Below are 24,474 nucleotides of genomic sequence, written 5' to 3' on the forward strand. Positions count from 1 at the left end.
AGAGATATGATAATTGTAACACTTTTCCAATATAATAACATAAATGAGAAAGTTCCCATTTTCTTATAATAATATGGTAATTTTTTTTTTAAATAAGTGATACATGTCTATGAGGATCAAATAAGTTACAGCAGAATACATGGAGTGTGTAAGTAACTATCTTTGGGTAGCTTGTTTGCTAGCTGAACCATGAAGTCATTATATGTTAGGTAAACTACCCTCCTTTAAGAAAAGACTAGTCCGACAGACAACCATCTATCTGTCTGTAGGAATAGACTTATCCGAAAGGAGGGTAGTTTACCTAACCTAATAAGGAATTCACGATATGCTAAAAAGCAAGCTAACCAAAGATTCTACCTTTACCTACACACCCCATGCATGGTGCAGTAAGAAATTTAGTTAAATGATGCCACTACGATAATATAATATTAAAACACAGGTGAACTGTTCTGCAACTTTTAATTTTCGGAGTTTTTCGGAGTTTTTAATCTCCCCTAATATGACGTGTGTCAAAAAAGTTTAGTTGGTTGAAGTTTTTCAAAATGATCGTTTTTTTGGATGTTTGTCATGTTTTGGGTAATTTGAGTCCATCATAGAGAAATAAAATAAAATAAAATAAGAATTAAAAAAAAAATGTTAGATATTCCAACAAACCTTGTTCAATGTCAGATGACTCAGGGCTCATAACAGGAGGTGAATGAGTGAATAGTCGCATAGTTTATATTTCCATCAAACATAATATATACTTGATTGTTGGCTGCTTAACGTCCAGTGGCAAATATCAAACATATATACACAACGTCCAGTGGCAAATATCAAACATATAAACAGCCAGTGCACAGCATGTATTAACAGATCAGTATTGATGGCAACATAAATAACCTTCCACTAATCGTAGAAATATTTTCTTTACTTCAAACCTCTTTTTTCTTGCAAAATTAACTTTTTTTAAACATTTAGTCCTAGATGTATTTTGACCAATGAAAATATAAAAAGGACAAACAAACAAGTTTAATTTTGATTAAAATGACACATTCGGTATTGTAAGCCGATTAATTAAAGACATGTTAATTGACTATATTTACTATTATGTAATTATGTAATTGATTACCACAGTAATCAACAGGTATAATCACAACTTAATCTTAATCTTAGTCAAGAAATTTGTCTTACATGTAGTAACGCTATCAATACTAACAATTGCCGCTAATAAAATTAGTTGAAAAAATTCAAAACTCCTATATTGAAATGATGACATCATATATTTTTTATTTTTCTGAATCCTTCTTTTCCTAAATATCCGTATAAACTATTTGCCACTGGATTTAAAGCAAACAACAATCAATAAAAAGATAAACAAGTAAGTTCCGATTTAGCAGACACGAACATCGATCTTGCAACAGAAGATAAACTCTTCTGTAAAAATTAAAAACGACGAGCACCTACCAGTTAAGCCCTGTCCCTTTTACATTGATTATTTAGTTATATTCCAGTTCATAAAGATGCTCATATATTTTATTTTTTCAACTAGTATTTTTGGTTTGGTTTTATTTCACGATAGATTCTAATATTTTCACGATCTTTCAACGCTGTGATTGGATTACAACTTCCAAAACAATTCAAAGTCAACCAATTACGTGACTTTGTTTTCATTTTTGGATAAGAACATGAAAAATTACCAAATTGAATGGTATCTTACATTTTGAAACAGAGAATTGCCTACATAACATGCCAGTAAAAATAAAGTATGATACACTTAATCCGATGACGCGTTATCCTTACTGGGACAGGTACACGGATTGAAAAAAGCTGATTTCACTGGTATCGCTTTAATACTGGTTCCGTGCGACTTATTTCTGATCGTCTTTACCTATTATATATTTTGTCTATATCTACTTATGAATACTTACTAACGGAAGACTCCCAAAATGACATCACAAATATTAACCCGGCTATCCCATTTGAATAAGTCTCTAATTCAACATGGATGGCGTTGCTGTATGACGTCACTTCAGTATCGTACGTTCCATCTTTACACCAGTATCCTAATGGAGGTCCTCTACCGGAACTTCCTGTTTCAACAACAACAAAAAATCTACTTTACATTATATACTGTTACACATAAAGTTCATGTCTTGCTTATTACTTTGTTTATGTTTTGGTTTCGTTTTAGTCATGTTCACACATGTGTTATTTCGTCATATATATGTTAATTAAATTAAGACATTATCCTATTCAGCTTGTTACTCAAAATAGACGATCATCTATTTTTAGAATTATTGTATTGGTTCATATCATCCAAACATCGCTTGATAAAAGTAATGTATTTAAAACTTCTGAAATTAAATATGCTTTCTTAATTTCTGTAATATGTTTAAAAAAAAACTTTGAAAAAAATATATAAAATATATATGACAAAAAACAGACTAAACATAAAAGCTAAAATTTGTTGGATCAATGTTTTGGACAAGGGACAGCTTAGTGCATGCTACAAATGTAGCACGTGACAAATTTAATAATATCATGTTTCATCTAAGAGTACATAAAGCAAATGTGTCATTTGTATAACATATGTTTCGAGACGACCAACTGCAATAAAGTTTTTAGGTATAATAGTCATGATTTGATGAAAGTTGCTTGCGTGACGTCAATGTGACAACTGTTTCAGTTAATAGCACACACAAAAAAGAGACATGTTCAAAATTATAAATCTTAAAACCGTACATTATGAAGTGGAGTTTCTTTTCGTTCTTATAAAAAATGTCATACGTTATGATTAATAACAGTAACGGAACAAATCTGAAAAAAGAGATAGACAAACAGTCAGTATCAGGATATCAATAGCTGGAATGTATACTCAACATGCTTAATCTCCAAAACGAACAAATATTATCAAGCAAATTATAACAATATCATATCATATTATGTAGGTCATTGGCGGATCCAAAGGGGGGGAGGGGGGTCCGGGGGGGGGGGGGGTTGGAACCCCCCTTTTTTGTCCGATCAATGCATTTGAATGGGGGCATATAGTTGAAACCTCCCCCCCCCCCCTTTGTCCTGGGTTGGTAACCCCCCTTTTTGTAAATGGCTGGATCCACCCCTGTAGGTACATCAATGATTCAAGAAAAGATTATTTTACTTCATATGTATAAGGAAAGTTTCAATTTATTAAGATGATCAAGTGCACAATAAAGGATATAGAATAATAAGTGTCAACAAACACAAACTGACCTTCAAATTTACGTGTTTTACAATTCAGGAAGTAATGCCACTATTAACATATAACCTTGTTAAAATATTTAACAGCGTGTTCATTGACTATTGAAAATAGATTAGTCAGAAAAAACACGAACTGTATGAAGTTGACTACCGACCATTTACTCGAAGCATGATGCAGATTTACACGACATTTAAATTGTTGCAATAAAAAAATGTTTTCTAAATTTGGTTTTAAAAACTTTAGTTTCTTTTTAATTAAGGAATACCGATATCTCCCTCATGCAAAGCTTTGATTCTATGTCCGAATCTGACTATACTACCATGTCCTTTTCGTTTTAAAGATCTTTTTTACAAAGCTTAGAACTTTCCAACGTGTTTGCCTCGATTCTCACTGAAGAGACATTTATTATCGAATTGCGTATATCTGGTGCATAAAAATTGTACCGTAATGTTATTAAACGATTCCTTGTGTAATTTTGACAGTCTTAGCAAATGTTATTCACTCTTCATTTAAAACAAACAGATGCATTTAGTTGATCATAGATACTAAAATACTGTCAAGTAATTTAGTAACGTTTGGCAAATATAAAGGAACTGGATAACGTTCTGTTCTAGTCTTTTCCCCAATTAAAATAGTTTTTATCATTTAATTTCATTTTATTGACGAATGTGAAATTCATATATTAAAAAAAATTAATTGTATTATGCATTGATACTTCTTTTTATAAAGTTACTGTAATATATCATGTATATAGTAATTTAGCAAAACATTTAATTTTTATGTTTATTAAAGTCTTTCCCTGTATACATGCATCATTTTCTTTAAGAAAAGGTGTTATATTACATTACACAATTACATCATTTGACGTCATAGATTAATTTGGCCTTTTTCATGCAGACGTAAAAGGGGGAGATGCCAAGGAAACAGTAAAAAAACACAAATTGAATAAAAACAGATAGCAACATGACCTCATAGAAAAAAACGGTGAATAGACGAACAAATTCCACAACATACTATTCAGAAACAAGATACTCCTCCGAAACAAGGTATAGCTTGTTTTTCGGTGTGAGCCAAGACTCCGTGTTGAAGGCCGTACATTGACCTATAATGGTTTACTTTTTTTAAATTGTTATTTGGATGGAGAGTTGTCTCATTGGCACTCACACCACATCTTCCTATATCAATGAACTCCGGCGCTCTACAAACGATAGTTGTTTCTGCTCTGAAAGTGGTACCCGTCGTACCATTACTGTATATGATATCAACGTTAAATGTGTTTTACGTATAATCTCATCTACATTATAAGATAAAGAGATGTGATTTTATTGCTTATACGACAACTATCTAATAGATTTCAAAAAGGAGTTGATTTTCTAATAAGATCACTTCAACCCAACCCCACCATCTTACGGTTTACAGTCTTGCCATGATTTATACATATATAGATATAAGAAGATGTGGTATGAATTCCAGTTAGACAACTCTCTCATCCAAGTCATAATTTGTAAAAGTAAACCATTATACGTCAAAGTACGGTGCCTTAGCTCACCCTGAACAACAAGCTACAAAGGGCCCCCACAAATGACATGTGTAAAACCGTTCAAACGGGAAAACCAAAGGTCTAATCTATATAAAAACGAGAAACAAGAAAGTTAACATTTATGAACCACATCAACAAACGACAACTACTGAACATTAGGTTCCTGAATCAGGACAGATACAAACAAATATATACATATATATATACCTACCTTTTCACTGTGTCCAGACACAACATTTTACTTATAAATATCTCAGAACTATGAAATTATAACTAAAATAGGTTCAATCACAGCGCTTTAAACCCTAACAAAACAATATACTTGTTTATTTTAAAGTTTTGACAAAAAAAGCCATTCATAACAAAAGTAGTAGATATTTCTTACTTAATTAATTAACTGATATAAATCCCATATAACAAAAAAAAACAAAAGACGTCAAGAATGAAATAATAATTAACACAATGGGTCCTTCGTGTATTTAAGTCATCCGTTGAGGAGATCTGGTCCTCCATGACATTTGCACGCAAAGTCTCAAAAACATTTAAATACAGTAACTGTTTTGTGCGGTCTTCGGTGGCCTTCTTTCTCGTTGACAAATTCAATGTGTTTTCGTATTAAAAAGGGGGCCTTAAAAAGTGCATATATTACAACTTAACGTTAACTTTTCTGTCTTAAGGTGGTACCCAACACCTTGACTAAAATAAATTTGGCTCGTTTAATTTTCATAAAATTTTGACAAAATATTTACTTTGACCCTTTGAAAAAAATATAAAAATTTCAAAAAACTTGAACCAATCACTTTCTCGGAAAAATGGTTGTATATATAGACAAACACTCATTTTGATCATTGAGAAGCTTAATATTTCCTTAACAATACAACGTGATTAAAACGTTTGGTTGATTTTACAGAGTTACCTCCCTGTAGTGTTAGATACCACCTTAAAAGATTTGGATGATTGAGAATAGTCAAATGTCAAACAATTTTATCAAAGGATTATACATGCCTCTATTACATCTAGTCAAAGATTGAAGGTCAGAAAGGCAAACTTCGCGTATAATATTAAGAAGTTGGAGGATCACACAGGACCAACAATATAAGAAAATGCTGCGCGACCGTCAAACAAAGTTGCTATAATCTTTTCAAGTTAACTGTTTATAAACCACAATAATTCACAAGAAGTCTTGTTATATAAATATGTAATCATGTAATGTCTATAGTCCAACCGACCCAAATATTTATGAAATGTATTAAACATTAATGTTATTTCATTCAAACGTTTGACACTTATGTCAAATTATTGCACGTATTTTAAAGGTAAGTCAACATGTTTTAATCCTTCATCAAAAATGTTTCTCTAAAATTATTATTTATTATGATTTATAATTTTTTTACTATAAGTTCTTGCCTTATTCTTTTATAATACATGTTTTTACAAAAATGTTTACAGGAAACTTTCAGAGGATTAAAACATAAAATTGTATCTTGACAGTAGAATAAACCTTTTTTCACAACAAGTAAAACTTATCTTATAACGAAGTTATGATAGTTACACCTGCATGACAGCTTAGGATTATAATACACACATCAAATTCTTAATGGTATGTATACTGTGCAAGTTCAATGTATTTTGAATTTCGTTTGAAGTGGCTTGTATAAACATATCTAGTCTAAGGTTCAATATATGCATGTAATCTTAACAAATCGCAAAGAAATGGCACAGGTGTTTTATAACCAATTTAAAGCACAAAAAAAAAGTAGCAAATACGAATTGATACTTTTTTTTCCAACCAAAGAACATCAATCAGGGAATTTACGGTCTGTAATAAATGGTTATAATTTGTAGTCATGTTAACATATATACTAAACGTATAGCACATACTGGGTTCTGATATTTGTAGCCATGAAATATTGACAGATTATGGTCTGACTATACCGTATATATTTTGGTATATAAATATTGAATAACACTCACGCATTGACATTTCGCATCTCATACCATCTTACTCATACCATCTTACTCATACCAATAAGTAAACAATCACACAAAGTCGTCTCTCATATCACTTTTCCTATGATATAACTTACAAAGATATGAACAAGAACACATTCTCTTATATATTGTTTATGATTTTTTAAATTTACATTAAGTTTTGTAGACTATGAACATGGAGTTTAGTAGACGATGAACATACAGTTACTTTTATAGACAGCGAACATATAGATATTTCTTGACAGTGAACGTAGAGCAATCGTCGTGAAGCAGGCTTTAATGTGGTACCCAACACCTTCACTAAAATTAATTTGGGTCGTTTAATTTTTATTAAATTTTGACAAAATACCACTTTCGGTGCATTTAATTTGGTTTTGTTGGGATACAATTGTATTACTGGAATAATAAATAGACTACTGCGGAAAAGCAATATTACTTTTTATCATTACTGCTCTTTTGTTATAGAGTTTTAAAAAAGGTTTATAAAATATAATAATACACGAAAATTAGTCTTACCTACTTTATAAAACGGTTCCTATACTAGTATATCTATCGTTTAGGTTGGATAGTATCGTTAAATATATGTAAATCCTCCTGAATACTTACAACATTTTCTATATGTATATTATTTCATCTACAAATATTTCTTATTTGCGGACGTTTCCTTTGACAAAACTATTTCACGGTAACTGCGCTTTTTCGTAATCAGATTTAAATTTCTGATGTCGATATAAGGGCGTCTTTTGAACGAAATAATTATTTATCAAACTGATTTTTAAATATTTTTGAATAAAGTACAGACAGCCCTATGATTTATAACTGCAATTTCTATCATGAATTATAAATTAGACTTTATTTGTACTCTTTTTATTTAATGAAACCACTAAACCGGATTGACCCTAAATCAACATCTAAAATTCTTGTTGGTAAATTAGTCAAAAAGAAAAGCGCAATGAAATGTAATTTTAAATTATTATATATACTCATTGTAGACTTTAAGTATTTTGTTGAATTCTCTTCAAACAGGTTTGTGTACATTTGACATTTAAATTGTAGACATTTGATACTTTTAATAACTTTACAATGGGTTCAATAAAGAATCTCCGCTATCATCTAATTCAATCTTATGTCGAGACTCTAAAGAGGCATGATCACTTTCACCTGTTATTTTCCTTTTTGTACAAAATGTAGAAAAGGAAAGTACGTGTTTTTTAACTTCCTTAAATATTCGGGTATCAAAAGAGTGAGAATAATTTTGCTATCAGTTACTTAATTCTAATACTTAGACTCTAAAGACGCATGGTTAATTTCTACTGATCGTTTTCCTTTCCGAAGAAAAAGAAAGTTTCATTTTTACTTTATCAAATTCGAGTATCAAAAGCGCTCGAATAATTTACTAAATTAAAGATGGGAGTATACATACTGTACAATGTACATCTATGCTCAAATTATGTTTCATCAATACTAGAACACACCCGTGATATCGCGGGTCCATGACTGAATTAAAGTATATAACTATTCGCAAGCCTTATTTTAGTATTATTTTTTATCTGAAAAAGTCATGCCGATAATAAGATACACAGTTTTCTCTGCTTTCAAATATCTCTGTTTGAACCCGTCGAACTGGAACTTATCAATTATTGGTAATATTAATTATTTGGATAACAAAAGGTCCTGGAATGGAGTAATTTTTAATCAACAGCATTGTCCTATGTTAGTTATAAATAAAGTTGAATTATTCGATTCACTGTTTTATGTCATGCCCGCTAACAAATTGAAAACGGTTCCTATATACACCTTATTTTTAGTCCAGATTTTTAGTATTCGTATTGTTATCTTAGAAAGTCTTACTGATTAAAATACTACAATAGGTATCAATTTGACAGTGATTGAATTTAGTAGTGTCAACCCTGTGATTATGATCCGTGTATATAGCATAATCCTAAATACACCGTTTGGTGGTGCACCTGTCAGATGCGGAACGTACAGATAAGGTAATAGGTAACAGGTGAATATACTATTGGTATCGGTATCGGACTCGACCCGGAACTTCTTAATTATTGGCAATATTAATTACGTGGAAAACAAAAGGGCCTGGAGTGGTGTAATTTTTAATCTACACCTTTGTACTATATTAGTTATATATAAAGCTGAATTCTTTGATTCGTCGTTTTTACGTGATGACGGCTGACAAATTGGACCTCGTAATTTTAGTATTATAGATACATGATTCCATAGAAATAAAAACGTTTAGCGGTACGGTACACATCGCTTCGAAATACACTTGATAAAAATATTGAATATTTTACTATAATTTGTATAATTGGATCGAAGGACACCTTTAACCGAAACAAATAAGTTGAATCTGAAAGACAAAATTTACATTAACTAGGAAAAAAATAATTTTGAATGTCCTTCTCTAACATGTCTTATATAGATACCAAAAATTAAGAATATAAAAATCCAGTTTGTGCCATGTTCATGACATAGATTCTGAGGAAAATAACCGTGTATCTGTATTGGATAAGACTATAATAATTACAACTTTTATGCGCCATTCAAAGACATTTGTAAATTAGTTATTAACTTATACATTGACATGTATATTTGACTCTGAACCATATGTGTAGTGCTTGGTTTTGCTCGTGACAGCTATCTTATAAAAGGTATCGTATTCTTGTATTTGATAGGTGCAAAAACAAATATTCAGAAAATAGCTGCATATTTATACATCCCGTACAAAAAAAAAGAATCCCACCTCAGCATGTGTTTTGCAACCAGACAATAGAAGTACGCTATATTTTCCAATAACTAACACATCTTTATCGTTATTTTCATACAATATATATACCCCCGTATCAATATACAAGATTGTGTAAACTATGTATCTGTGAATTAAGACACTAGCGAAAATAGGTTATCTGATCTTGAGAGGGGGTATATATGTATGTATATCTTTTAGATAAAACACAAATATTTATAATACTTGTATCAATGCGTGATATGTCAAAATCTTTTAACAGTTTACATTTTTGATTCTCCATTGTTGTGTTAATCAATTGAGGAAAAATCAATCTTAAGGAATGCGGAATCCATAGATATTCATACGTTACTCTTATTATGACAGGAATTTAACATACATTAGTTACTTATGAATTATAGATAGCTGTCCTGTGTTCAAGTAAAATTGAGAATGAAAACGGGGAATATGTCAAAGAGACAACAACCAGACCAAAGAGCAGACAACAGCTGAAGGCCACCAATGGATCTTCAATGCAGCTAGAAACTCCCGCACCCGGAGGCGTGCTTCAACTGGCCCCTAAACAAAATATACTAGTTCAGTGAAAATGGACGTCATACTAAACTCCGAAATATACACAAGAAACTAAATTTCAAAATTCAAACACGACTAACAAAGGCCAGAGTACATGGTTTATGCCCCACCTACAAGGATTTTGGTGATGTTGAAGTTGTTGAGGTCCATTCGAATTGAAACTTAAGTACACATGTTCCCTGTGATATGATATTCCTTTTTTTAATGCTAAATTATAGAGTTGTGATCAAAATTTAACGGCCCACTGAGCATAGAAAATGCTGTTGCGAGTGTGGCATCCGTGCACTATATGGACTCATTCTTGTTTTATATGAATATACATGTATTTCAAAAGATTTGTTTGCTTGATTTCAAAGGTGACAGCAATACAATAATTTCTTCAGCAATTGTGACAGCTGAAAAGACATTTAACATTCAAAATGAAGGCAAAACGCCAAAAATATAAGGGTGCTCTAATTTGTTTGGAGTCTTATAAGCTGACGAAAGACATATGATCCTAACAAAATAACACAATGATTTATATGTTTCTGCTACCTTATAGATTAAGTGTCATTTGAACCCATCGTAAATTTTGTCCTTAAAATAATTGATTTAATTGATTAAATAATAACATAAACGGTACCAAATTTTCTGCACAAGATACACATTTCGACAACCAATGACTCTTCAACGATGCTCGAGGCCTAAATGTTTGAAAATCCAAAGCCTTTTAAACAGATTAAGAGCGATAAACTAAAAAAAGAACAAAACCGGACAAGGAATCAGAGCTAGGCCTTCGAATGAAGGCATACATTATGTACGACTCACCGTCTCTTATAAAAACATAATCTTCTCCACAGAATGAAGATTTGGTGGTAAGAACTTGACTCATTTTGAATGTGACGGAATGGCTACTATTCTGAGCTTTGACAACCCATGCACACTTCATCAACCTGTAAGAAATAAAACTATATTTTCATTTCGAACAAAAATAAAACCTTACGTTAACCACATGTTCTACCCTACCAGCTTGTCGATACAAACTTTAATAGTAATGGCACTGTTTCTACAATTCTAATTACAATGTTACTAGACGAGTTACAATCATCTTAAATGTTCTAAAGTGAACGATCGTATACTTAGTCAAAGCTATTTTAAGTAAATGTAAAGTATATGTAACTAAAATAGAACTTCATATTAAGATTCAATTTCAAAAATGCACATTAAGTCATGAAGTATTGTTCAATTTTTTACTTTTTTCTTTTGGAAGGAGGGGTTCTTACTTCGTAAATCATTTAGGCTCCCAACAGTTTGGTTCGAGCGTAACTGATAAGTACCTTGAAGACGAAAAGTGCTTCTGACGTACTGAATCATTTGAGCCTTGTATTTTGTGTTGAGTTTGTAAACTTGGGAATCGGAATAAGGATTATTGTTGACATTTTAATCATATTTATTTGTTAATCTGTAGAAATACACAATAATCATGTTTGATCCTTAAATTCTCTATAAATGAAGATACCCACCCTGTTGTATTTTCTGTGTACTCAGAGGATACTAAGGCAATTTTGGTGTATGATGCAACGAATTCAAAATTTTTGGCTAAACAAGAACATTTCGAACATGCTGAAATAGAAAAAAAGACACAATTAGAATTAGACGTGATACATGTAGAAACATATATTTCGGAGTTTAGTATGGCGTCCTTTATCACTGAACTGGTATGCATTTTTGTTTAGGGGCCAGCTGAAGCACACCTGTGGGTGCAGGAGCTTCTCGCTGCATTGAAGACTCATTGGTGGGCTTCTGCTGTTGTCTCCTCATTAGTCGGGTGGTTGTCTCTATGACAAATTCGCAATTCTCAATTTAATGCACAAAGTTTAATCAATGTGATAACACGTAATGTCGTTCTTCTGAATCACTGTATAAATACAAGTAATTACTGGTTACCACGAGTTACCTGCTTTTTTATATGGAATATCCGGTCTTTGCCATTTAAGACAGATGGTGAAATAACAGTTTTAGTTTGTTTTTTTAGAATTGATGCACATCAAATTATCAGAAAATAAAAAAAAGGCTGAATTAAAGCTAACGTTTAAAGAAGAAATCTATAAACTTTAAGGTGTCTGCCAATGCAGATGCATGATAGCAAGACTTATGTGGAAAAGATTGTAGTGGGCATCGTGTGTTTGGTTCTATGAGATTGATAAATAAGCATTTGACTTCCATCGGATAGAGGCGTTAATTTCGATATTAAACCAATTGAAGTGACTCAGTGTTCATAAATGCCTTGTTACCCTCGATTTATAACATTATATCTTGTTGCAGTCATAGTTTTCGATTTCCTTATGTATAGTCGACTCATGTTGCATTAAACTAAGATATGTTTATTACTTTTGTTTATCATTCTGAATGAAAATAACGCTTTCATTAACTTCTTGGGAGCGAAAAGGCTTTTCATGATTTGTTTTCACCAGATTCGCTTAAAACCTGAAGATTTGATAGCTAGGATACATGTGTGTTTCTGTTTTATGCATTCATAACTTGCATCGAGTCCAAGCGAAATTTAGCCCAACAACTTTCTATTTTGAAGACTGTATGTTGCTGCCCTATATATGTCTTTTAGCTAATTTTGTCATTGGTTCCATATCTCATTGGCGGATACCCTAATGTCCCTTCATACATATTATCATGTAAATGTAGTCGTAGTGCAAGGTTTTACTTATTAGTGTATGTTCTGTCCTCAGTAGTCTTGCGTTTATTTGTACTGCATTGCTGTCAGGTAGTGTTGTCATTTTAGCTGTATTCTTAAAATTGTCATATAAGACTAGAGTTTGGCTAGCAATAAAACCAGGTACAACCCATCATTGTGTCCTTAAGGTGTCATTTATCAAGTCACAAATACGGCAATTGATATCAAATAGTCTGTTTCTATGTATGTTTAGCGTTTGTTTTGTTGCAATTTACTGTTTCTGTTCTTCCGTTGTTTTCCTCTTATAGTTGGTGTGTTTCTTTCGGTCGCTTAATTAATTTATGAATATTCATGTATTTAACAGCGGTATACAACTGTTGCCTTCATTCATGATGTCAATTGTATTTAATCCTACACTGGAGAAAAAATTTAGTAGTGTTCGAGACACAATTTTTCGCGACATACTTCGTAATGTATTGTAATGGTACTATAGATAGCAAAGTTAATTTTGACAGGTTCGTTAATCTGTAAACACTGACTGAGGTAAACACGGGTTTTCCTCAGGCATAGATTACCTTAGCTGTATTTTACAAAACTTTTAGGAATTTTGGTCCTCGATGCTCTTCAACTTCGTACTTTATTTGGCCTTTTTATTTTTTTTGGATTCGAGCGTCACTGATGAGTCTTTTGTAGACGAAACGCGCGTCGGCGTATATACTAAATTTAGTCCTGGTGTCTATGATGAGTTTATTTACTCATAAAATACGCATTTATGAGCTTAGTATATCAGTTCCGACTTGATGCTAACTTAGTGTTTGATAGGCCATAATAAAACACCAATAAAACTCTATAAAAAAGTCTTTGTAGCTGTAGTGGAAGCATGTCTCAAAGTTGTTATTAGGCAAATACAGTTGCTAATTATATTACGGCATGTTATTTACATTATGCTAGATCAAAGTCCCTTTCCGTTTGTAATTGAAATTACATTCCGGTTAAAATGCGTGTATGTACACAAATGCATTATTGTTTTTATACTATCTTATTATTTTGAGTTCCAAACTATTATAAAGTATCTGAAAAACTATATCTTTCAAAACGCCAATAAATGACTTAATTTGAAGATTGTTCTTATAAAATAAGGACGTTAACAACGAAATCAACCAGTAACAATACGTGGATACATGTTTAAATTGTTTTCAGATACAAGTTGTTGTAGATAGTACAGTGTCATTCTACATTGCCGTTAACCCTATTTGGTTAGATTAGACTGTCCAGCCAATTTCCTTTGCCACAATTTAACGCATGCGCAATAATATAAAAGTTATCAATGTTCAGTTACTTACCCTTTGATTTTGCTATAAATAACATTTCAAGAACCATCAGTATTGTTATTGAGACACATAGTCTCATTTCGTCATTGTTAAACCTGCAATAGATGTGTTATATCGTTATTATATTTACCAAAAACACACATATAACGTATTTGAGGCTGTTTTGTTATCTGAATTAACCCTAATTTTCCTCTACAATACAGACTATTTGTTTGTTATTATTCAGTTGCTTAACTTCAGTGCTAAACATCATTTTTTTCATGTCATTAGTTTCCTTTCTATATTCGTCATTTGAAACAAATGTTAATGTCATCACGTTCTTGGGTAGTAATGATAATGTCCACAAATTATTGAAGAAAACATAGCGTTTATTTCTTATTTAAACAGCCCATCTCCTTATCTTAAATATCATCGAACAACGTATTTCCTAACATCCGTCTTAACAGGTGATCTTCAGAAACAAAGAACAATTACCAACAGCAATGCAATCATGGCCATGGCTACGTAATTTCCTGAAACCAAGAACAATCAACAACAAGAATGCAATCAAAATCAGGGATACGTGATTTCCAGAAACCAAAAATAATCAAATAATCAACAACAACAATGCAAACAAGATCATTGTCACGTAGACAGTAAACAATGATTTCTTGATTGAGAAGAATATTCTGTTTTAAGGCCGAATACGTTTTAACCTTATATAGAAGGTGTTACAACACTCTACCCCACTGCAACATTAACTATGGTATGGTTTTAGTCTTGGACTATTGTCTAGGTATGGTGTGCTAGGAGTGGTAAAAGATGATATCTACCAACACGTAATACAGGTTATCGCTATTTTGTGCATTTTTCTTTTGATCTTTTTTTGTGATAATTTTCATATCATGCTTCTCGCTTGAGATGGAAAAATTATCGCTAGAAACTAAGGAGACCACGTGGCGTTGCTAACGAAATTGACATGAAATTGACAACGTCGTCATAGGTAAAATAGCGATAAACAGATTATCATTGGTCATCTCAACTCGATTGCTTTTCTCACTTTCGCTGTACCAGCTCAAGCAAAAAAAATCAATCTCGTTGAGATGATCAACGATAATCTATAATTATTTAAAATAATTTTATTATCACTTTTAATCAACAAAGTAAATACACCATTGTTTAATTTCTTTATATATTTATATCATAGAGTTACCAGTGAGAGTATTTGATATGCTGATCTCCAAAATCTGTTCCATTGTTTAAACTCAGAACCTTCACTTGCTTAATTAATCCACCACAAAACAATATTAATGAAAAAAAGAACTAAATATTCTTTAATCTATTTATTTAAGAGCAATATTGTTTTTGACTCTGAGTCACCTTTAGTTACTTTATAAAATTGAAGAATAAAATTGATTTGAAAATCATCATGTTTAATGAATATAAGCAAGAAGAAAGAAATAGACTACACCACTCTCTAAGTCATATTGAAAGTTGTTATCTAAAGAATATTGAACTTATAGTTATTCAAAGGTCACCAAAAATCTATGATGTTTAATTGACATGATTTATTGGGCCATTGGAAATTGGCCTCGTAAAAAAAGTTTTTTTTTTTAAAAAGAACATTTTTCAATTTTGAGTACGAAAAAGAACTTTTTTCAGTTATGAGTACGAAAAAGAACATTAACATTTTGAATTATGAGTAAGCAAGAGAACATTTTAAAATTTTGAGTACGCAAAAGAACATTTTGTTTCGAGAGATTGAAAGACAAACTTATTAAAAGCTTGTATGAAGCATTGTGATAAGAAGATAGTGTTTCACATCTTTTCCTTCTTTCTCGATTGGTGCTTTCAAAACGTATATTTGCAATTATTTCATGCAATATTAGGAACTTGAACAGAAGTTATGTTCTGCAAGTAGCAATGCCCCAAATAAAGGTAGGGAAATTTGGACAGCCACTGGAGAAGGACGGTATATTAAATTTTTGCAGAAATTTTTTGCCTTGCTACAAATAAAGGCAACAGTAGTATACTGCTGTTCGAAATTCATAAATCGATTGAGAAAAAAAAACAAATCCGGGTTACATACGGATCCCTGTTGTTGTTGCAAGGACTCTTTAAATTGCTGAAAGTGTGGAACCAGGCTTTCAGATTGTATATGGCTATGAGCTCATTTGGCATGATCAGCAAAACGAACGCCTCACATGATCAAAATCATTTCGGAAAAGAAAATGTCCACGTGACAACATGTTTTAACCCCAGAAACCCTTGAGATGATTATTTTGTATCTTGAACAGACCAATGACCACGAGTGTAATCAACTGCAGGTCAACAATGGGTCTTCGACACTTATTATTGTTGATTGGAGTTTGTTAAACGTGATTTGTCTAATATTCAATTAACATTACGAACAAGAACAAATATAACATCAACACATGAGACACGTTCTGAGAAGATGATCGATTGGTATATACGGGTCAAAAAGTTCCAATGTTTGTCTATGGGGGAAATGTACAAACAGGTCACTCCTGGGTAGAACCTTAATTAAAACGTTGTTACACGGTTCCTGTAAGTTTCCAGATATGGCACTCTCCCAGTTATATGTCATAAAAAGTAAAATCACAAAAACAACTCCGAAGAAAATTCTAAACGGAAAATCCCTTATCAAATGCCAAAATCGAAAGCTCATGATCAAACACATCAAACGAATGGATAACAATTGTCATATACCTGACTTGGGATAAACATGATTGATTGATGGATTGAACCTGGTTTTATAGCTAGCTAAACCGCACACTTGTATGACAGTTGCATCAAATTCCATTATAGTGACAACTATGCGTGAACAAAACAGACATAATCGGTAAAATTGTCAAAAATAGGCATGTAAAACCTTTCAACGGGGTGAATAACTGGAACATTATTTCTGACTATATTTCGTTTAAAATGAAATATCAAACATGGCTGATTTGTTTTACATCTATGCTGTAGACTTGTTATGCCTTTTATGATTTTAAACTGCGTTTGGTGATTCAATTTTGTTTTATAGTTTAGTTATACAATGTACTCTTCAAGTGACGGAAAATTAAATTTTGAGAAATCACCGGGGATATAAATTTACTACATGATTTCAAATAACTTCTACTTATTAAAAATGATGATAGGATTTTTGTCAGAACTTCAATTTTCATACTGAAATAATTTCGTCATCCTTCTTTCTATAATTACATGTAAATCATCAATAATTGTATGTGATGATACAATTCGATATTACCAAAAAGCAAAGATGCCTCTCGAATTAAAAATATTAAGAACATAACATTAGAGAGAAATAACAGAGAAACAAATCAATGTCAATAAGATATTGCTGATGTTGTCTATATTTCTCTATAACATTTTTGGTTGGAGAGAAAACGACAAGGGTCAATTAGGTAGAAAATTTATTAATCATCATTGCATCTTGTCATTTTTCTGTTAAAGTTCCTGTACCAATTTAGTCTTGACTATGCTACTCTCTCTCTCAATATTGCAAATTGCAATTATATTCCAAAAGGCGATACAAGTAGCATTTATTAAAAAAAAAGGCTTATAAAATAAGGAATATCAATACTCCCAGTATTTTGCTTAATGTCTTCACGAAATGACTGCATGTTTACCTCAATTTGCAACAATATCCTTTATAATTTTGTTTGATTTGATAATAATATTTCATTCTACAATATGTCTTGTTACAAACAAAACTGATATGAAACGATATTGAAGCTGTAAATTAGGGTACGGTATTGTTCATGGTTCATTTATTACAGCGCAAAACTATCTGATGGTGTGAAGATTTTAGTTTCCTCGTTATACAAGTCTTTATCTTTACATAAGCCGTCGTAAATTCAAGGAACAATAAATTCGTTGATGAAAGATCGATTGTACCTTGCCAAACACGAACGGACAAACAGCAATCCTCCACCAAAGACATGACGAATCCGACCAAAATGGGAATTGAAATCATGTACGTTGGAAGTACGGGATTTCTTGAGTCTCACCCGAAAACGGGAAGGTGGCACATATGCTTTAAAACACCAATTTACTACAGGCAACATACATCCCACCAAAAATGGGATTGAACTGATGTGCTTTGGAAGTTTAGGCCGTCCTTGATCCACTACTCGCAAACGTAGGAAACATCTCTATAAAGACTTCCACTTAATTTATGAAAAATAGTCAGTTTAGTGTTTATTTCAATTTTATTTTGACTTGTTATGCAATTTATAGAATGTCATGTATAACAATTTGTCATACAATACAAACGGCATTTAAACTCAACAAAAAACATGATAGTTCTAAAATTGCTATGCTTTCTTCTTGTGGAAAAACGTTATAAGAATTTACAAGCATACAAAAAGTTGCGTGTAAATTGTTGAACATACTAATGAATATCAAATATTTAAGCTTTAAAAAAGATAAAAGAGTTTTATCAAAGTTGTCTTAAGAAAAACTGATCACTCGTGTGACCTCATATCCGGATTTGTTAATCATTGTTTCGTGATTACTTGAATGCTTCAGTTCTTTGTTTGTAAGTACTCTTACTTTATCCATTAATAGTAAAACTGAAAAAAGAAGATATGGTAAATTGCAATTAATTGTCTTTGAATTTCAAAGCAACTTTGAACTTTTCAAAGATCATAAAAGAAAATAAAACAGCTGAATTACCACAAATTTTAGTTAACATTCGTGTTTATAGCCCATCGCAAAATGATAACATAAAATCAGACCGAGGTTTGTGGAACATAAAACATCCACAATAGTTTTACTGCATTTACATGGTACGCACATTAATAAAACACCAATATTTGAACCTATTAACATATAAGATCTTTAATGAATTACGTAATCAATACAAGATAAAGAAGGAAGATTTTTTTGTGCCACAGAAATAGCTATTTACTAGTTTAATTCTTGTAACAAAGACAAGATGTTGATATACTTGGAATTGTCGAATCAATAAGTTACGTATATAATACGTAACATTAAGACAGTATATAAAACATCTTTAATTTTATGTTTATTGTCACATTTGAGTAAAAGTGACACTAATAAAGGCAATCAAAACAATGAATTACCAAACCTTAATGTAAGATAAATTTCACAAAGTTTACAAAACGTAGATGGTAAGGAACCATTTACGGAACTGTATTTTGGGTTTAATTAATTAAGCTATGCTAATTGAAGCAATAACTATAGGTCATAAAGTACATTACATAATTTGGTCTCCTAATTCAATAGTATAGAGTCATGTTTTTCTACCAATTCTTCATGGCCTATACATAGATTTGGCATAATTTTTCGAATTTCTGCTTTTCAATGCTTTTCTATTCATATTTGTTTTTGTTTATAATATAGGTCCAAACTTTCTACTCGTATTTAAGCAGCACTTACAATTGATCTTATTTAACATAATTTACCAAAGTCTAATTATGATAATTGTCTGTACATCTTTTTCTTTTTAGCCATTGCGTTGTCAGTTTATTTTCGACTTATGAGTTTGAATGCCCCTCTGGTTAAATAGGATGGTACTATCGCATACAATAACTAAAATCACATACAGGGTTTAAAACTAAAAATGGTTATTTAAAATCGCATTTAATACTCTCAAAAAATAGGCTACTTCGGCGTGAATGTGTTTTTGCTGAAGTCTACGGAGAAACCACCGAACTTCGGCAGGAAAACTGACAAACTGAATTCTCGTCAACAATGATTGGAGTCATCCGGGGTTCGAACATACAACCATCGTGTACACACGCTGGGGATACAGTAGTGAATTACGTAGATCACTCGCCACTGACGCCCCTAGATACGTGAAAATATTCGTTTAAATTATTCTTTTACTGTTTCAACACATATACAAAGTGGACACGGCAGGTTGGTGGCGAGGGAGGCATGTATGAAGTATAAAGAAAGTACACAGTCAGATAAGGGAACGAGGACGTTATGGTGGTGATTGATGATGCGCAGCCCGACCACTACCAGAATTGTGAGCATTGTTAATAGCACTTCTTTTAGAAATTTAGCCAATAAGTCATGTTGTTACGTGATTATTTTAATAAATGATTGATATGGATTGAAAATAATCACGTAAAAAAATACATAAAACTCTTAAACGTTTATAAATCATTAATTGGAAACATTGTATATCCACACAAAGCATTCAGAATGAATAGTTTTCATCTACTGTAGAATTTATCTCCTTTGATTATTTTACACTGTGTATGATTGGTTCATTTGTTCTTTAATGATGTTATACAATGTACTCTAAAAGTAACACGAACTTTAATATATAAAGTCAATTGATTTTCAATTGAGAACGAAGAAAAACAATTAATGTATCTACGCAGAAGACAATATACCAGGGGTTGAAGTCATAAAACTTTGCTCAGTGCTTGGAGCACAACAATCATGCTCGAAAAACCAAATCCTTTATTTTGATTGGTTGATTCTCGAGTCTTGAGTACAACAATCTTGCTCGAAAGTTTTATGACCGTAAGGCCAGAAGTATATAGTATATAGTATTCGCTTTAAATTGCTATCTTTAAACTTTCCATGTTTAATACAATATAGATTTGGGTGAGGTAAAAGTCTTGGTTCATATATAACGGTGCAAACAAATCTGTATGAAGATACATGAATTTTCACGTTATTTCAGTCTTATTCTTCTAATTATAAAAAACGGAGGTAATAAAGTTGTCGACAAAAGATATATTAAAGTACACTGTGTCTAAACCACACCGGCAAAATTTGCTCGGACTCGATGGTATCTAACATCCGGCACAATGACGGAACACCAATAGACAAAAGAAAGGTAGGTTTCTCCTTATTTTTTTATTTTTTTTATGATATCGAAGAATATATATACATATACAACTATTTTCTATTGTGAGATGCAATATTTTCTACAACAGTTCTATATTAATGGAGAAATAAGTCAAAATGCATGTCAAAATGACGAATTGAGTGCACCTTGCCTCGAAATTGTTTAATTTCTCGTTAAATTGTTCACATTGTACGGAAAGAAAGGTACGGGAAGATAGATATTGACACGGAGATTGCAAATTTAGTTATTATGAGCATCTCCATAATTGTATCTCTGTGTATGGAACGAAAGAAATGGGTCATGTCAAAATGGAACTGGCCGGTTTCGTCAATGTATACAACCCGGTTTCGTCATAGATTGCAAAATGCATAACCCGGTTTGGTCAAATAAAAAAAAATCATAATCGCATTACATTATAATTGATTATTTAACTTCAGCGTTCAAAAGGAGTTTTGTGGGTCGTTGGAAAACAAGTTCGTTCACCGGACAACGGCTTATTATTTATATGAGTCTCAGATTCAAATAAATAATAAGCAAACACTTGAATTCCTACTCTTATAGGACACAAATATTTTAATTTACTTTGCATTCCGAAATTTTTTAACAGCATATTGAGATTAAAGCTCTCTAAATATGCGTTTTCTATATGAGTTCAGTGGCGGATCCAGAAGTTTTCCTAAGGGGGGCCCGCTGACTGACCTAAGACGGGGCCCGCTCCAGTCATGCTTCAATGATTCCCTATATAATCAACCAAATTCTTCCCACGAAAGGGGGGCCCGGGCCCCCAGGGCCCCCCTGGATCCGCATATGGAGTTATGGGAAAATGTGTTGAACATGTTTAAACTTGAAATTAAAGTTTACGGTCTTAAAAATCGAAACACACAATTGATATGTGATTTTCTCGCACAAAAGCATGGACACCTTTATAAGTAATCTAATCATTCTATGTATGTAATCTTTTCTACAATCGTTAAGGGATAATTTTAACTATGATACAAGTTTTGGCACACATCGCGCATTTACTATACATGCTCTGTCATCGGACGAGTTAAGGTTTTTTCATCATTTTTTATTATTTGTACTTTTGTTGTACTGTTTGTATCAGCGACAACACTTTGACTCAGTCCATTCCCGAATCACACGCTTGTAATTCCATGGTTGTCTTTGGTTGCTTTATACCATATGCGTTTTGAACATAAAATAGGCAGGTAGTTTTCTTGTTTGAATTGTTTTACATTTATAATTTAGGGCCCTGTTATAGCTTGCTTTCATGTAGTTTGTGTGTTTTTCTCATTGTTTAAGGCATACGCTGACCTAAACTTGATTAATTCAGCATAATTTTTGTGTCTAAAAGAAAGTTGTCTCATTGTCAATGTTTATGGGATACGTGGTTACCGTCACTTCTTCTTAATAAGACCTAGATATAAATGACGGTCATGTTTTGCAAACCAACTTTTATTCACATTGAAAATACAAAACTGTCAGACATTGTTTTCGAAAGTTATCTTGAAGTTTCAATTGAATTTGAACTGTAAAAATAATGTGAAAAACATGCCTATGAAAATAAATGTGCCTACCAGAAACGGGGAGAAAGTTACAAATCTCACTGCTATGTTATGGATGCTTAAGTGTGAAAACTCGCTTTAGTGCGCAAGTAACACAGTATATATAGTACCAGAAAATCTTGCAGGACTGCATGCATGATTAATTTGTGCAGAACAGTATAGACTATAGTCGGTTTGGGACTGTTCGTCAATGATTGAATGCATAAATGTATTAGTAATTGATAGTAAATATTGTAAACTAAGTGTATATAATATAGTATAGTAAATTAAAATTATGGCACAATCAAAACACATCCTTTTATTTTTCATCTTTACATTTTACTATTATAAACAAAGAAAATTGATAATGTTACAAAATAATTAGATACTAGTGATTGCTATTCAGTATTTATATTCCATTTAAAATTAGTTTGAAGTTAAGTGAAATAAGGCCGGGATACGCCTTTCATATTATCATAATTAACTAAATGTATGTCCAAAAGTGCCCGTTTAAAATAGATTTTAACACGCCAAGTTTACTTTACAATAAATATATATTTAAATTCTCGAAAGACAATGTTCAGATCCGTGCCAAAGTTTTTTTTCATAAATTGTTTGTTAAAAAAAAAACAAAAAAAACCGGGTGATATACATAGACGAAACCGGGTGATTGTGTAGTAACAACATTGACGAAACCGGTTTATTTTAATTTGACATGACCCTTTTCTTTCGTTCCATACACAGAAATACAATTATTGAGATGCTCATAATAACTAAATTTGCAATCTCCGTGTCAATATCTATCTTCCCGTACCTTTCTTTCCGTACAATGTGAACAATTTAACGAGAAATTAAACAAATTCGAGGCAAGGGTCACTCAATTCGTCATTTTGACATGCATTTTGACTTATTTCTCCGTTAATATAGAACGGTTGTTGAAAATATTGCATCTCACAATAGAAAATAGTTGTATATGTATATATATTCTTCGATATCATAAAAAAAATAAAAAAATAAGGAGAAACCTACCTTTCTTTTGTCTATTGGTGTTCCGTCATTGTGCCGGATGTTAGATACCATCGAGTCCGAGCAAATTTTGCCGGTGTGGTTTAGACACAGTGAAGTATGACTAACAGATATAGGCCGAACAGACAAACAGCAATCTACCAAGGACAACATGAATTGCACAATAAAAAAGGGTTCTATGGAATGATACGTTATTCGTAAATTGACACTCGTAACCGTTGGACAAATCTCTTAGAATTCGACTTAGTTAATGAAAATATAATGATATTTGTCAGTGTTGATTTCCATTTTATTGGTTTGTTATGCAACTATTAGCACTTGGTTGACTTCATAGATTGGAATGTATGGCAACATTCCAAACAATATGTACAGCGGTTAAACAAAACAAATTGCATGACATTAAATTGCTGATTTCCACTTGTTAGAAAAAAAAGTAATGAAAAGTTAAAAACAAACAAAATGGTGCGTGTAAAATAGTTAAACATTCAAATGAAAATCAAATATTTAAGCTTTTAGAAAGTAAAAGAATTTTATTATTAAAGTTATCTAAATAAAAACTGAACATTCATGTGACCTAATATCCGGGTTTGTAAAAATTATAAATCTTTAATCATTGTTACGTGATAACACGAATGCTTTGGTCCTATGTTGCTGTTGTACTCTTAAGAATATAATTTTTTTTCTTTTAATGGTAAGATTGAAACGGGTTTGATACATTGTTTTTAATTAGTTATCAAAGGTACTAGGCTAATAATCTAATATGCCAGACGCACGTTTCGTTTTAACTGTCTTTGAATTACAGAACATCTTTAACTCTTCAAAAAGATCATCAAAGACAATAAAACTTCTTAATAACCATATATATTTGGTAACATTCGTGTTAACGCATCGCAAACATGATTACATAAAAATCATTCTAAGGTGTGTGTATCATAACATTCACAAAACATGCAAAAGACTAGAATTATATTTACAATG

The 24,474-nt window shown here is 31.9% G+C and overlaps 1 protein-coding gene across 1 annotated transcript in view; it reads right to left on the minus strand.

Annotated features, from left to right (window-relative positions):
• LOC139485788 (uncharacterized) overlaps positions 1-24,474 on the minus strand; it is a 37,930-nt gene that overhangs the window by 5,033 nt on the left and 8,423 nt on the right. The window contains exons 2-5 of the mRNA XM_071270436.1: positions 14,098-14,180; positions 11,589-11,688; positions 10,894-11,018; positions 1,911-2,072 (exon numbers count right to left, since the gene is read on the minus strand). Of these exons, the coding sequence (XP_071126537.1) occupies positions 1,911-2,072; positions 10,894-11,018; positions 11,589-11,688; positions 14,098-14,164 (454 nt within the window). The 5' untranslated portion in view covers positions 14,165-14,180. The remainder of the gene's footprint in view (positions 1-1,910; positions 2,073-10,893; positions 11,019-11,588; positions 11,689-14,097; positions 14,181-24,474) is intronic.

The sequence above is a fragment of the Mytilus edulis genome, chromosome 8, assembly GCF_963676685.1.
Source record: "Mytilus edulis chromosome 8, xbMytEdul2.2, whole genome shotgun sequence".
Classification (NCBI taxonomy): domain Eukaryota; kingdom Metazoa; phylum Mollusca; class Bivalvia; order Mytilida; family Mytilidae; genus Mytilus; species Mytilus edulis.